The following is a 13,959-nucleotide window of genomic DNA, read 5'->3' as shown; positions in this document are numbered from 1 at the left end:
TTTAAAACGCACACATTTGTGTCCATGATTTGCTGTTTTTTACCTCGACATTCTGTAACCTTCTTAATATGCTCTGGAGGAATCTTTCCAACTCCTGAAGGTTGAGAGATGATCCAGAGATCAGCGTTGGGAAGCAAATCCCCCTTGATGAGGTTTGTTAACAGCTCGTCCATTGATGCTGCTTCTTGCGTACTTGTCAGTTTCTTGTTCTTTTTAAAGTCAAGAGGAAGTTTATATTCTTCCAAGCCATCAAGGACAAAAGCTAATTTACACTCAAGGTTGCAAATTTCTTTCACTTGTGCATCATTTAAAAATGATAAATCCTTAAGCAGCTCTTCCATGCTTGTGTCTCTTCTTTCATTCAGCTCTCTGAAGTGGAGTGGGACTATCAAGTCTATGTTCTGGTTGGACCTTCCTTTTGCCCAGTCGACCATGAGCATCCTTGAGTGAAATGTTTTACCAACACCAGCCACTCCCTTTGTTAGCACTGTTCTCACAGTCTTGTCCATTGACTGAAATATATTATTGTATATTTGCTGTTGTCCAAGTTTTTTTTTCTTCACCACCTCATAGAGTACAGAATCCATTTCCACATGACCCAGTTCTTTCTCGTACAAGTTCAAGATTCTCATCTTCCCAGACTGTCGCCAGTTGATAGGATTTTCTAAATTGAGAGAGAGAACAACAGAAATTATGAAAATGAATTGAAGAAAGATACTATGAAGTTGTTTTCAGTGTGTATGTAACAGTGCCAAAAGTTTTTCTTTACAATAATAATGCACGGATTATATAAAGCACTTTTCTAAATACCCAAAGACACTTCACACTGAATACAACATTCATCCACTCACACAGTCACACTGTGGCAGACTGACGGAAACATGGCTGCCAATCCACCTGTCCAACCACCACCAAACATCAGTCATGTGCAATCATGTAAGAACTAACAAGAAAAAGTATAAACTAAGTCTAAACCTTGTTCGAAGTTGCGAACGACTTTCTCAGATTCGTCCCTTGTAGTTGGTCCACACCTTATGGGCTCAGATGTTACTGGTCTCTTATCCTGCCTGGGACTGAAAAGAACATTTGTGACACAGATGTGATGCAGCAGCAAGTTCTTGTTTATTACATATTGCCAAAACATGATGACATTTTAATTGTGGAAGTCAGGTCAGTCAGTTTCCTGCAGACCCTATTATTGATTGATTGATTGATTCTAGAGCATATATCATTCCCCTTTTCCACAAATTAGTAGTAATTAATTCATTTGTGTATGTGAATATCATTTTTGGTTATTTTGTTCTCTCTGGCTTTTGTGTGTTCTGGCTCACTTGCCTGAGAGCAACGTTACATTTTACCTTAGAATAAAGGGGAATAAAGTGTCAATTATTCAGGAATGCCCCAGAAATTCTCAAATTCTGCCTACAAAACTACTGAAGATCAAATCTGCATTTTCACAGTTCGTGCATAAGGTGGGAATCATGTAAATGAAGCAGGTCTACCAACAATACCTTTGAGAATTGTTATGATTGTTCATGGTTGTGAAACAGTGGTAGAGATACCTGTCCAATGGAGACAGCAGCTGTTTGTTCACATTACAATGTGTCTCCACATTAATTTATAGTGAACAAACATACTTAGAGCTGTTCACTCATGGGATCACCCACGAACAAGGATTACAGAGCTCATAATTTGGCAACATTATGACTAGATCTGAAAAGAAGTTTCTTCCATCTCAAACTTAAAATGTGAACTTTAATGCACAAGTTGAAACTTCAAGTCACAAGCATTACATGTATAAAGTCAATGTCAATGTCACTTTTATTTATATAGCACATTCAAAAAGCCAAGGCCAACCAAAGTGCTTAACAGGATAAAATAATCAATAATCACAACAATAAAAACAGTAAAAAGTAAGACAATAGAAAACAGTAAAATAAATACAAACAAAAGATGAAAGCAGGTGACTCTCTCAGCCCAAGACTAGGGTAAAAAGGCAGGCAAAGCGTTCCACAGTGTGGGAGCCACCACTGCAAAAGCTCAATCCCCTCTAGTTTTAAGGAGGGAATGAGGAACATCCAGGACCGTCTGGTCAGCTGACCTAGAGGCTCTAGATGGATGATACATGCTCAAAAGGTCAGAAAGGTATTCTGGGGCCAGCCCATTCAGAGCTTTAAAAACAAATAAAAGAGTTTTAAAATCAATCTTGTTCCTAACTGGGAGCCAATGAAGAGAGGAAAGAAATGGCATTTCAAAAGGGAACTCATACATGTCAGCACATTTCATGATGTCATTACACTCCTGGGGAGTTTAAACCAACACCAAATCAGCAACATAGAAAGGAAAACTTTAATATTCTTGGTATTTGGCAGTTGTGTTTTCTCTGAATTTACCTCCACCACACACAAATGTAAGCACAGTTTCCTACCTTGGTTCATTCCTGAAGTCTTCTGGTTCATCCTTGGACCAGTCACTACTCATAGAAACACCACTGGGTGCAGGTGAAGGTGGCCTTCAGAGTTTGTCCAAACAGCCAAATGAAAAAGGACACAAAAGAAATCCTTAACTATATGTTTTGCACTTCAAGAAGGAACTCATACATGTCAGCACATTTCACAACGTCATTACACTCCTGTTCTCTCTGAATGTGCTTTTTCCAAAAACAAATGTCACACAGTTCCGCACCTTGACTGTCCATCCCTGAAGTTTTCTGGTTCATTCGTAGACCGGTCACTTCTCATAGAAACACCACTGGGTGCAGGTGAAGGTGGTCTATAGAGTTTAAACAAACACCCAATCAGCAACATGCAAAGGAAAACTTTAATATTCTTGGTATTTCAAGAGGGATTAGTCATTGCAGTTGTGTTTTCTCTGAATTTACCTCCACCACACACAAATGTTAGCACAGTTTCCTACCTTGGTTCATTCCTGAAGTCTTCTGGTTCATCCTTGGACCAGTCACTACTCACAGAAACACCACTGGGTGCAGGTGAAGATGGTCTATAGAGTTTGTCCAAACAGCTAAATGAAAAAGGACACAACAGAAATCCTTAACTATATATTTGGTATTTTAAGAGGGAACTCACACGTGTCAGAACATTTCATAATGTCATTACACTCCTGTTCTCTCTGAATGTGATTTTAACAAACACATGTCACAGGTTCTTACCTTGGATCTTTCCTGAAGTCTTCTGGTTCATCTTTGGACCAGTCACTTCTCATAGAAACACCACTGGGTGCAGGTGAAGGTGGCCTTCAGAGTTTGTCCAAACAGCCAAATGAAAAAGGACACAAAAGAAATCCTTAACTATATGTTTTGCACTTCAAGAAGGAACTCATACATGTCAGCACATTTCACAACGTCATTACACTCCTGTTCTCTCTGAATGTGCTTTTTCCAAAAACAAATGTCACACAGTTCCGCACCTTGACTGTCCATCCCTGAAGTTTTCTGGTTCATTCTTAGACCGGTCACTTCTCATAGAAACACCACTGGGTGCAGGTAAAGGTGGTCTATAGAGTTTAAACAAACACCCAATCAGCAACATGCAAAGGAAAACTTTAATATTCTTGGTATTTCAAGAGGGATTAGTCATTGCAGTTGTGTTTTCTCTGAATTTACCTCCACCACACACAAATGTGAGCACAGTTTCCTACCTTGGTTCATTCCTGAAGTCTTCTGGTTCATCCTTGGACCAGTCACTTCTCATAGAAACACCACTGGGTGCAGGTGAAGGTGGTCTATAGAGTTTATCCAAATAGCCAAATGAAAAAGGACACAACAGAAATCCATTACTCTATATTTGGTATTTTAAGAGGGAACTCACACGTGTCAGAACATTTCATAATGTCATTACACTCCTGTTCTCTCTGAATGTGATTTTAACAAACACATGTCACAGGTTCTTACCTTGGATCTTTCCTGAAGTCTTCTGGTTCATCTTTGGACCAGTCACTTCTCATAGAAACACCACTGGGTGCAGGTGAAGGTGGCCTTCAGAGTTTGTCCAAACAGCCAAATGAAAAAGGACACAAAAGAAATCCTTAACTATATGTTTTGCACTTCAAGAAGGAACTCATACATGTCAGCACATTTCACAACGTCATTACACTCCTGTTCTCTCTGAATGTGCTTTTTCCAAAAACAAATGTCACACAGTTCCGCACCTTGACTGTCCATCCCTGAAGTTTTCTGGTTCATTCTTAGACCGGTCACTTCTCATAGAAACACCACTGGGTGCAGGTGAAGGTGGTCTATAGAGTTTAAACAAACACCCAGTCAGCAACATGCAAAGGAAAACTTTAATATTCTTGGTATTTCAAGAGGGATTAGTCATTGCAGTTGTGTTTTCTCTGAATTTACCTCCACCACACACAAATGTGAGCACAGTTTCCTACCTTGGTTCATTCCTGAAGTCTTCTGGTTCATCCTTGGACCAGTCACTTCTCATAGAAACACCACTGGGTGCAGGTGAAGGTGGTCTATAGAGTTTATCCAAATAGCCAAATGAAAAAGGACACAACAGAAATCCATTACTCTATATTTGGTATTTTAAGAGGGAACTCACACGTGTCAGCACATTTCATGATGTCATTACACTCCTGTTCTCTCTGAATGTGATTTTAACAAACACATGTCACAGTTTCTTACCTTGGATCTTTCCTGAAGTCTTCTGGTTCATCTTTGGACCAGTCACTTCTCATAGAAACACCACTGGGTGCAGGTGAAGGTGGCCTTCAGAGTTTGTCCAAACAGCCAAATGAAAAAGGACACAAAAGAAATCCTTAACTATATGTTTTGCACTTCAAGAAGGAACTCATACATGTCAGCACATTTCACAACGTCATTACACTCCTGTTCTCTCTGAATGTGCTTTTTCCAAAAACAAATGTCACACAGTTCCGCACCTTGACTGTCCATCCCTGAAGTTTTCTGGTTCATTCTTAGACCGGTCACTTCTCATAGAAACACCACTGGGTGCAGGTAAAGGTGGTCTATAGAGTTTAAACAAACACCCAATCAGCAACATGCAAAGGAAAACTTTAATATTCTTGGTATTTCAAGAGGGATTAGTCATTGCAGTTGTGTTTTCTCTGAATTTACCTCCACCACACACAAATGTGAGCACAGTTTCTCTCCTTGGTTCATTCCTGAAGTCTTCTGGTTCATCCTTGGACCAGTCACTTCTCATAGAAACACCACTGGGTGCAGGTGAAGGTGGTCTATAGAGTTTATCCAAATAGCCAAATGAAAAAGGACACAACAGAAATCCATTACTCTATATTTGGTATTTTAAGAGGGAACTCACACGTGTCAGAACATTTCATAATGTCATTACACTCCTGTTCTCTCTGAATGTGATTTTAACAAACACATGTCACAGGTTCTTACCTTGGATCTTTCCTGAAGTCTTCTGGTTCATCTTTGGACCAGTCACTTCTCATAGAAACACCACTGGGTGCAGGTGAAGGTGGCCTTCAGAGTTTGTCCAAACAGCCAAATGAAAAAGGACACAAAAGAAATCCTTAACTATATGTTTTGCACTTCAAGAAGGAACTCATACATGTCAGCACATTTCACAACGTCATTACACTCCTGTTCTCTCTGAATGTGCTTTTTCCAAAAACAAATGTCACACAGTTCCGCACCTTGACTGTCCATCCCTGAAGTTTTCTGGTTCATTCTTAGACCGGTCACTTCTCATAGAAACACCACTGGGTGCAGGTGAAGGTGGTCTATAGAGTTTAAACAAACACCCAATCAGCAACGTGCAAAGGAAAACTTTAATGTTGTTGGTATTTCAAGAGGGAATAGTCATTGCAGTTGAGTTTTCTCTGAATTTGTCTCTACCAAACACAAATGTTACCACAGTTTCCTACCTTGGTTCTTTCCTGAAGTCTTCTGGTTCATCCTTGGACCAGTCACTTCTCATAGAAACACCACTGGGTGCAGGTGAAGGTGGTCTATAGAGTTTATCCAAACAGCCAAATGAAAAAGGACACAACAGAAATCCATTACTCTATATTTGGTATTTTAAGAGGAACTCACACGTGTCAGCACATTTCATGATGTCATTACACTCCTGTTCTCTCTGAATGTGATTTTAACAAACACATGTCACAGTTTCTTACCTTGGATCTTTCCTGAAGTCTTCTGGTTCATCTTTGGACCAGTCACTTCTCATAGAAACACCACTGGGTGCAGGTGAAGGTGGCCTTCAGAGTTTGTCCAAACAGCCAAATGAAAAAGGACACAAAAGAAATCCTTAACTATATGTTTTGCACTTCAAGAAGGAACTCATACATGTCAGCACATTTCACAACGTCATTACACTCCTGTTCTCTCTGAATGTGCTTTTTCCAAAAACAAATGTCACACAGTTCCGCACCTTGACTGTCCATCCCTGAAGTTTTCTGGTTCATTCTTAGACCGGTCACTTCTCATAGAAACACCACTGGGTGCAGGTGAAGGTGGTCTATAGAGTTTAAACAAAACACCCAATCAGCAACATGCAAAGGAAAACTTTAATATTCTTGGTATTTCAAGAGGGATTAGTCATTGCAGTTGTGTTTTCTCTGAATTTACCTCCACCACACACAAATGTTAGCACAGTTTCCTACCTTGGTTCATTCCTGAAGTCTTCTGGTTCATCCTTGGACCAGTCACTACTCACAGAAACACCACTGGGTGCAGGTGAAGATGGTCTATAGAGTTTGTCCAAACAGCTAAATGAAAAAGGACACAACAGAAATCCTTAACTATATATTTGGTATTTTAAGAGGGAACTCACACGTGTCAGAACATTTCATAATGTCATTACACTCCTGTTCTCTCTGAATGTGATTTTAACAAACACATGTCACAGGTTCTTACCTTGGATCTTTCCTGAAGTCTTCTGGTTCATCTTTGGACCAGTCACTTCTCATAGAAACACCACTGGGTGCAGGTGAAGGTGGCCTTCAGAGTTTGTCCAAACAGCCAAATGAAAAAGGACACAAAAGAAATCCTTAACTATATGTTTTGCACTTCAAGAAGGAACTCATACATGTCAGCACATTTCACAACGTCATTACACTCCTGTTCTCTCTGAATGTGCTTTTTCCAAAAACAAATGTCACACAGTTCTGCACCTTGACTGTCCATCCCTGAAGTTTTCTGGTTCATTCTTAGACCGGTCACTTCTCATAGAAACACCACTGGGTGCAGGTGAAGGTGGTCTATAGAGTTTAAACAAACACCCAATCAGCAACATGCAAAGGAAAACTTTAATATTCTTGGTATTTCAAGAGGGATTAGTCATTGCAGTTGTGTTTTCTCTGAATTTACCTCCACCACACACAAATGTTAGCACAGTTTCCTACCTTGGTTCATTCCTGAAGTCTTCTGGTTCATCCTTGGACCAGTCACTACTCACAGAAACACCACTGGGTGCAGGTGAAGATGGTCTATAGAGTTTATCCAAACAGCCAAATGAAAAATGCGCAAACAGAAATCAAGAGCTCAACTCACAAGCATTAACCTTATAAAGAGCATGTCAGCTGTCATTGATGAAACCATTACACGTGCAAAACATTCAATACAACGCTGACACCGCACGTAGCTCTGTTGGGAAGGGGAAAAGTTTGTTGGGTTGTACGTAGTTGCCACATTGTGGAGCGGTGCATCGTGTAGTGGTGTGAACTACAGACTGTGACTGATTCCGGCCTGACTGGGGATCTGCTAACAAACTGGTGGGTTTTGTATGTTAATTTTTGTTTGTGTTTTATGTTTAAGTTGAATTATATGTGATGTTTTGTATATGGGGGTTAACTTTGTTAATGATGTAGTTGACAAATTACTAGATAAAGCAGTCAAAGAAGGTTTCATGATAGGCCCATTCCCTCATCACCCATCGGAATAGACCCCAGGAAGTACTCAGGAAAAAAGAGACTCATCATCGACCTTTCTTCACCACATGGATCCTCTACACCTATCATCAATAGCCTCATCCCAAGCACAGACTTCTCATTAAACTATGCCTCAAACAACCATGCCACCAACCTCAACGGCCTAGACAGTGACGGGGCTTGGCTGGCCAAAGCCGACTTCACCAGCGCATTCAAAGTCCTGCCTTTCAAACAGCCCGACTTCTGGAGGTTTTTTGGAACAGCATGGAAAGGGTCCTATTACTTTGCAGTTCGCCTAACCTTCGGTTGCAAAATCAGCCTGAAAAAAAAAAACTCACCTCACCTCCCTTGAGTTCCTCGGAATCACTCGGCATAAAGTTTTATTCCAAACCTCTTTGCCACTAGAGAAATTTCGGCAGCTTGTCTCTGCGTATGGCAGAGAGAATCTGCCGTCTCAACTACGCCATCTCAACTACGCCATTTACATCATTCCCCATGGTAGACCCGCCGTTTTGCACCTCCCGCCTCTGCTGCTCCTTCCCTCCTCGAATCTGTCATCCCCGACCCAGCCTGCAAAATGGAAATGAAAATACGGCACCATTTTCTGTTTTCTTGGAACAGTATTTCTTTCTTCAACAATGATATCGTTTCCCAACCTGATGACATCTGGCTCTAAACAGATGCAGCGCCTTATGTTGGGGATACCACAAGGGATGCTGATTCGCTTCCCAATGGCCTCCAGAAATGTTATCAATGTTGCAGTCCTCTGCCCTGTGCGAGTCATTCTCATCCACTCTGACAACATCTCGACATCATGCAATTCACGCATAGATGTCCCAGGTCACATGAACACAATTGCCTGTTCTTTGTCTCGATTTCTTTCCAGAAATTTAGATCCTTAGCTCCAGACTCGGATACTCATCCAACTTGAGTCCTACCGTTTTCAGCCACCATCATATCTGCATCACGAGTGTTCATCTTAAACAGCCTTTCACCTGCTACACTTCTTTCATGCTACACCAACTGGAACTGTTTCAAAGCCTTCCACGCATCCCTCCAACTGCCTTCCCCTTCATTAGATGGACAGCTTCATCATGTACACTCATTCCGTCCAAGAAATCAAAACTGACACACTGATAACCGGAATGCCTCGCCTTCCCATTTCCCATTCGCATGTTGGGTATAATAATAAAAGGTTTACACAAATCAGAACCCGGGACAGCTGCGAAACGGCTACCTCTCACAGTAACTCTCCTAACTCGTTGCAGCCATACTCTTCTAGCAGGTTATGAATTCACAGCTTCTTCATCTTCGTATGCCAGCCTTTCCAACATTTCCTTCCCCCCTGACACTGTAGTGTTCAACCTCAAAAGAAGCAAGACTGACCAGCTTGGGCTTTCACGTCCTATTTACTTCTTATGCCTGAACTTGCCTCAATAAATTCTTTTGGGGGACAAGAAGTCAACACCTACAGAGATATGCCCCCACTCTGTATCTCACTCCCCAGGTTCACGATCCTTTCCAAGCCATTCATCAGGTCATCTCCTCGACCCCTTCATCCCTTCCACTCAAACCATTCATTCATTTCATTCCATCTCCTTAATTTCCCTCAACTTTTAATCTGGTCAAATAAAACTTTTTATACAACCAAGGTGGTCTTGTTAGTAAAAATTAGTGTTATCAGTCATATTTCTGTGTCATGCACACTGTGACAGACTGACATCCAGCTTACAGTCTCCCATTTCTCTTAGTCAAGTCAGGTAACATGTTCAACATTATCAATGGATAATTTCACATAATTTGCAGTTGTTATGTTTCTTCGTGGTTCTGCAACAGTAGTACGGCAATGAGATCACAAATGTTTTAAATGTGAACTTGAAATGGTCAAACCCAAGTCACAGGAATCACATCCATATGACAAATTATGTTCAGTGTCAACCATTAAATCATTACATATTTAAAACTGCAACACTGGTTTTCACTTTATTCTACTATGTGCCTGTCTCAGGGAAATATTGTCAGAGTTTCTTACCTTGAATCCATTTTTCATGTTGTCAGGTCCTTTCATGAAGCAGTCACTCCTCATGGAAACATGGCTGAGTGCAAGTAAAACAGGCCTCTGTAGTTCAAGAAATCATTTATTTTACACCTTTCCATACTGTCATATCCATATGTCAACAAATGGCAGAGTAAGTCTGTTTAACATGACTGAAGCATGCCAAAGCTTCATGAGCAAGACGCTGAACCCCTAGTTGCTCCCAGTGCGTGGCTCTGGTGTTTGAATGCGTCTGTGAAGCGCTTTGAATACCAATAGGTAGAAAAGTGCTACATAAAAGCAAGACAGTTTACCATTTATAATATTCCTCACCAAATATGTTGTGTCCCTGAGTCGCCTCATTTTTGGAGGGAAAATCAAATACAAGAAGCAAAGTAAGTATGGTACTTGCTTATGGTACTTTTTTTTAGTGGTTAGAATGCTTGACTGATGTGGTAAAGCATAACACGTCCACTATGTTTTGCTTATTTATAGAGACGATGAAAATATGTTTAATAAGTATGTGAGAAATCTTCCTTACCACGTTACCACGTGCTGGCTTGTTTTTCATAACATGAGTAGTAATTGAGAACCTTAGCATTAAATGTCTAGCTGTTAATGTTTTGCACAGTAACAAGGTGGACACACAGTGGCAGGATGGACGTAAGAAAGGCAGATGATTTTATTTCCATTTTTTTCCCAGCATGTGTTTGTTTTTCTTATTAATTGATTATGAATTGATTAGTTATGTACTCTCAAAAGATTTATTAAAATGGCATGGCAAATTGGAGAAGATAGCCCCACTGCAGAGCCCATGCTCAACCAGTTGAGAAACTTGAGCACTTGGGTGGAACTTTTTTGGAACTTGGTTGGAACTTTTTTGTTGTGGGAGAAGGAGAAGTTCAAAGGAAAGTTAATGAAATTATGGAGGTGCCCCCGCTTGTGCCTGTCAACAAAGAAAATCCAAGTCATCGGCTTCTCTCCACGGTCAATTAAATACTGCAACTTGCCTATGCCAGACAGACATATATGTATTATGCTATGGGCTGAAAGAGGTGAGCCTGGGAGAAGAGGCAATCACAGATCACATAGAAGAAGTGGTGCATTGTGACCTATGATGGTAAACCCTACTCAGAAATCACCCTGGAGGCTAAAGATGATGTGAGAATCTAGTGCATGTACAATTTTTTGATGAATAAATAAAAACTAACATTTTAAGCATTTCTACGTGTTTAATTGTAGAATATGAATTGCCAAATTGAACCCAATTAAAAAATAAAAGAAAGTTCCACTGAAATTGCCTTTAATTCGAAAAGAAATGTGTTGAAATTATGCTATACCTTAAATAGACCAAGACCAACCTTTTGTGAATTTACTTGTTTTTGAATATTTATTAAAATAAATATTTTAAGGGTATTTTAATTTTAATTCTCAGAAAATGTAATTCAAATCATATATAAATAGAAATGAAAATCTCCTGTAACAGGGTGGACATTTGGTCTCTGTCGCTTTCAAAGATTTTGTTCAAAATCATTTGATCATTAAAATGCTGAGTTGGACCAATATAGTTTTCTTATAGTTTAATCAGTCTTCCTTCAGATAAAATACAAAAAAATAATTTTACTTTTTTTTTTTTGATGATGAAGTAAACCAGGCTGAAATGGCACCAAATATTAGGAATGACCTAAATACGCGTTTAAGCAAAACTCAGAATCAGTCAGTCACTAAATCGTTAAGTTTTTTAGGATTTCATATTTTTTTCAAACTGTAATTTATGCCGTGGTTAAGTGACATTACCACCACACAGGACAAACAAGAGACAGGAGACAGAAAGTTACAAACATTCAGAACAAATTATAAAAGAGAAAGAAAAAAAAAGTAACTAGTAGCCATTTTGTGTCTTGCTTTAGACTCACTTCTGGACTTATGCACTTACTTGATTTACATTCGGTTTATCTGGAGAAAACGTGCCTTGCAATAAAGTAATCAAGTAGTATCACGTAATTTCTGGTTACGCTATCGTGGGTAGGGTGATGATTTAAACTACTGAAACTATTGAAAATAAATAAAAATCTACAAATTCAGCTCGATGGTGAAACGCGCATTAGAATAGTGTGACTTTAAGATGCGCATATAATGAGCAACTCTCCAAGACGACCTGGCTGCAGACCTCTACTGTGGGGTCACTTCCAGTGCAGGCTGAACTCTCAGGCCACCTCCACTGTCAGGACAGGAAATGCTTGGGGAAAACTCATAGAATAAAATCTACCCACCTCCGCTGAAATTAATTTCCCATAAATAAAAGCGATTTTCTCATAGATGCGTAAATTACACAACAATGTGACATAAAAACCACTTAGTTCTTGAATGTAGGTTTTTGCCATTTTATCTGTGTAACACGTGTGCCCTAACGTGGGCATTTATGCCCATAAAAGATCGTATATTATATCAGTAATATTATCTCTGCGGTATTGATAATAGGAAAAAACATTCAATGCAAATACATGTTGTAAAGCTCATGACTTGAACAATTTATGATGAAGATGTGAATTATGTCCCTACAGCCTACACCCATTTTAGAGTTTAATTCATTGGAGACAAAAAAAAGTGTGTTTACATTATAAACCTGCTTGGGGGCCAGGAACAGTCAGGTAAAACCACTTGCTTTCTTTAAAAAACTCTTATTTCACAAGCCAACATCTCATGATACATGTTGTCACAAAGTGCTCCATCATGTAAGACATAATGTATTTTCACTGTTATCTTTTTAACTGTATTGCACTGTTGCTTTTTCTTTAATGTATATTGTTCTAGTGTTTTTAATTTTATCTTCTCTTTTGGACTATTCTGTATTCCTAGCCATTATTTATTTCATATTTGGCCTAACTCTGGCAGTAAACAGGTGGATATTTGTCTATACCCACTCTGCTGCATGTCCGCAGTCATGAACCGTCTTGGATTCATGCATGGCCTACGCCTCCCAATGCTGCACCAATAGTATCTGACAGACAGAGCCTGGGAAACAAGACTTCCAGTCTGAAACAAACATTAGTCTGCTGCTCTTACTCTACTTAAACCATACCTGTCAAATTCTAGAAAGTCTCTACATAGTATCAAAATAACTTATTTATAAATTTCTACCTACAGCAAATTGCGTCATAGGAAAACTTCATTACTGCTTCATTGATATATGTTGCATTTTACTACAACTGATTAAGGTTAAGATATTTTAACTACTTCATATCCTAATCTACATTACATGTTGCCTTACATAATCGTATGTTGACACTTTGCTTTAAACCTAAACTACAGTTGTAACATGCTGTTATTTGCACCATTAATATTGCATGTTAATTTGCGGCAAGTGTATCAACGGCGAACACAAGCAAGAAACCATACATTCATACGTTTTCTGGAAAATGAAAAGCAGCTACTTACCGCGATGTAGGAGACGATTTTGCGTTCAAATCAAATGGCGCGTTAGTTCCTGGCAGTGATGCCTGCAGTGTGCACAGGAAGCGGCCCCGCAAACTCTGACAAACTTTCGTCGCTTTCTCCAAGTCAAAGTATTTAAATGCAGAATACCACAGCGTAACTTGTCACCGCGTCATTGTCTAAATGTAAAAACAATAATAAAAATAAAATAAAAAATAACGGAGATAAAACCCAGCTCTGTGAGGGTCTATAAGGGCAAAAATGAACCTAACATTTGCAACAAGATTCAGACACGGCATGTGCTCATTTAACGGAACTTACCAGCAACTTTGCGACCTGCGTGTCCACGTAAGGCGATGCTGCAGTGCTTCTTTCACTTTCACTTCCGGTTACAGCAGCCATCCCTCTGCAATGTATTGGCTGAGTAAAGTTACCCATTCACTGTTACAGCCCACTCTAATTTAGCGTCTCTCTGTGGAAGCAGGGATATTGTAGACATATTTAATTCCCCTCATGACGCTGGTTACAGTCTGTTGACCTATGTTTCCTTATTTCGCCTTCTTTCATTCCGCAGTATTAGATGTAGGCACAGATACGGCAGC

At 39.7% G+C, this 13,959-nt stretch overlaps 1 protein-coding gene across 4 annotated transcripts in view; it reads right to left on the bottom strand.

Moving 5' to 3' along the window:
• LOC125004702 overlaps positions 1–13,959 on the bottom strand; it is a 94,003-nt gene that overhangs the window by 54,658 nt on the left and 25,386 nt on the right. The window contains exons 1-25 of one of the 4 annotated variants that reach the window (XM_047579555.1): positions 13,361–13,663; positions 9,920–10,006; positions 7,363–7,446; positions 7,132–7,218; positions 6,875–6,958; positions 6,622–6,726; positions 6,390–6,476; positions 6,133–6,216; positions 5,881–5,964; positions 5,650–5,736; positions 5,393–5,476; positions 5,140–5,223; positions 4,909–4,995; positions 4,652–4,735; positions 4,399–4,482; positions 4,168–4,254; positions 3,911–3,994; positions 3,658–3,741; positions 3,427–3,513; positions 3,170–3,253; positions 2,917–3,021; positions 2,686–2,772; positions 2,429–2,512; positions 976–1,073; positions 44–664 (exon numbers count right to left, since the gene is read on the bottom strand). In XM_047579555.1, coding sequence (XP_047435511.1) covers positions 44–664; positions 976–1,073; positions 2,429–2,512; positions 2,686–2,772; positions 2,917–3,021; positions 3,170–3,253; positions 3,427–3,513; positions 3,658–3,741; positions 3,911–3,994; positions 4,168–4,254; positions 4,399–4,482; positions 4,652–4,735; positions 4,909–4,995; positions 5,140–5,223; positions 5,393–5,476; positions 5,650–5,736; positions 5,881–5,964; positions 6,133–6,216; positions 6,390–6,476; positions 6,622–6,726; positions 6,875–6,958; positions 7,132–7,218; positions 7,363–7,446; positions 9,920–9,930 — 2,557 coding nt within the window. In that variant the 5' untranslated portion in view covers positions 9,931–10,006; positions 13,361–13,663. Of the gene's footprint in view, positions 1–43; positions 665–975; positions 1,074–2,428; positions 2,513–2,685; positions 2,773–2,916; positions 3,022–3,169; positions 3,254–3,426; positions 3,514–3,657; positions 3,742–3,910; positions 3,995–4,167; positions 4,255–4,398; positions 4,483–4,651; positions 4,736–4,908; positions 4,996–5,139; positions 5,224–5,392; positions 5,477–5,649; positions 5,737–5,880; positions 5,965–6,132; positions 6,217–6,389; positions 6,477–6,621; positions 6,727–6,874; positions 6,959–7,131; positions 7,219–7,362; positions 7,447–9,919; positions 10,007–13,360; positions 13,664–13,959 lie in introns of those variants that run through there. The other 3 variants (XM_047579564.1, XM_047579572.1, XM_047579546.1) reach the window with 3 other exon arrangements.

Source organism: Mugil cephalus, chromosome 1 (assembly GCF_022458985.1).
Source record: "Mugil cephalus isolate CIBA_MC_2020 chromosome 1, CIBA_Mcephalus_1.1, whole genome shotgun sequence".
In the NCBI taxonomy this organism is placed as follows: Eukaryota; Metazoa; Chordata; class Actinopteri; order Mugiliformes; family Mugilidae; genus Mugil; species Mugil cephalus.
This window is presented reverse-complemented; position numbering and strand designations above follow the sequence as displayed.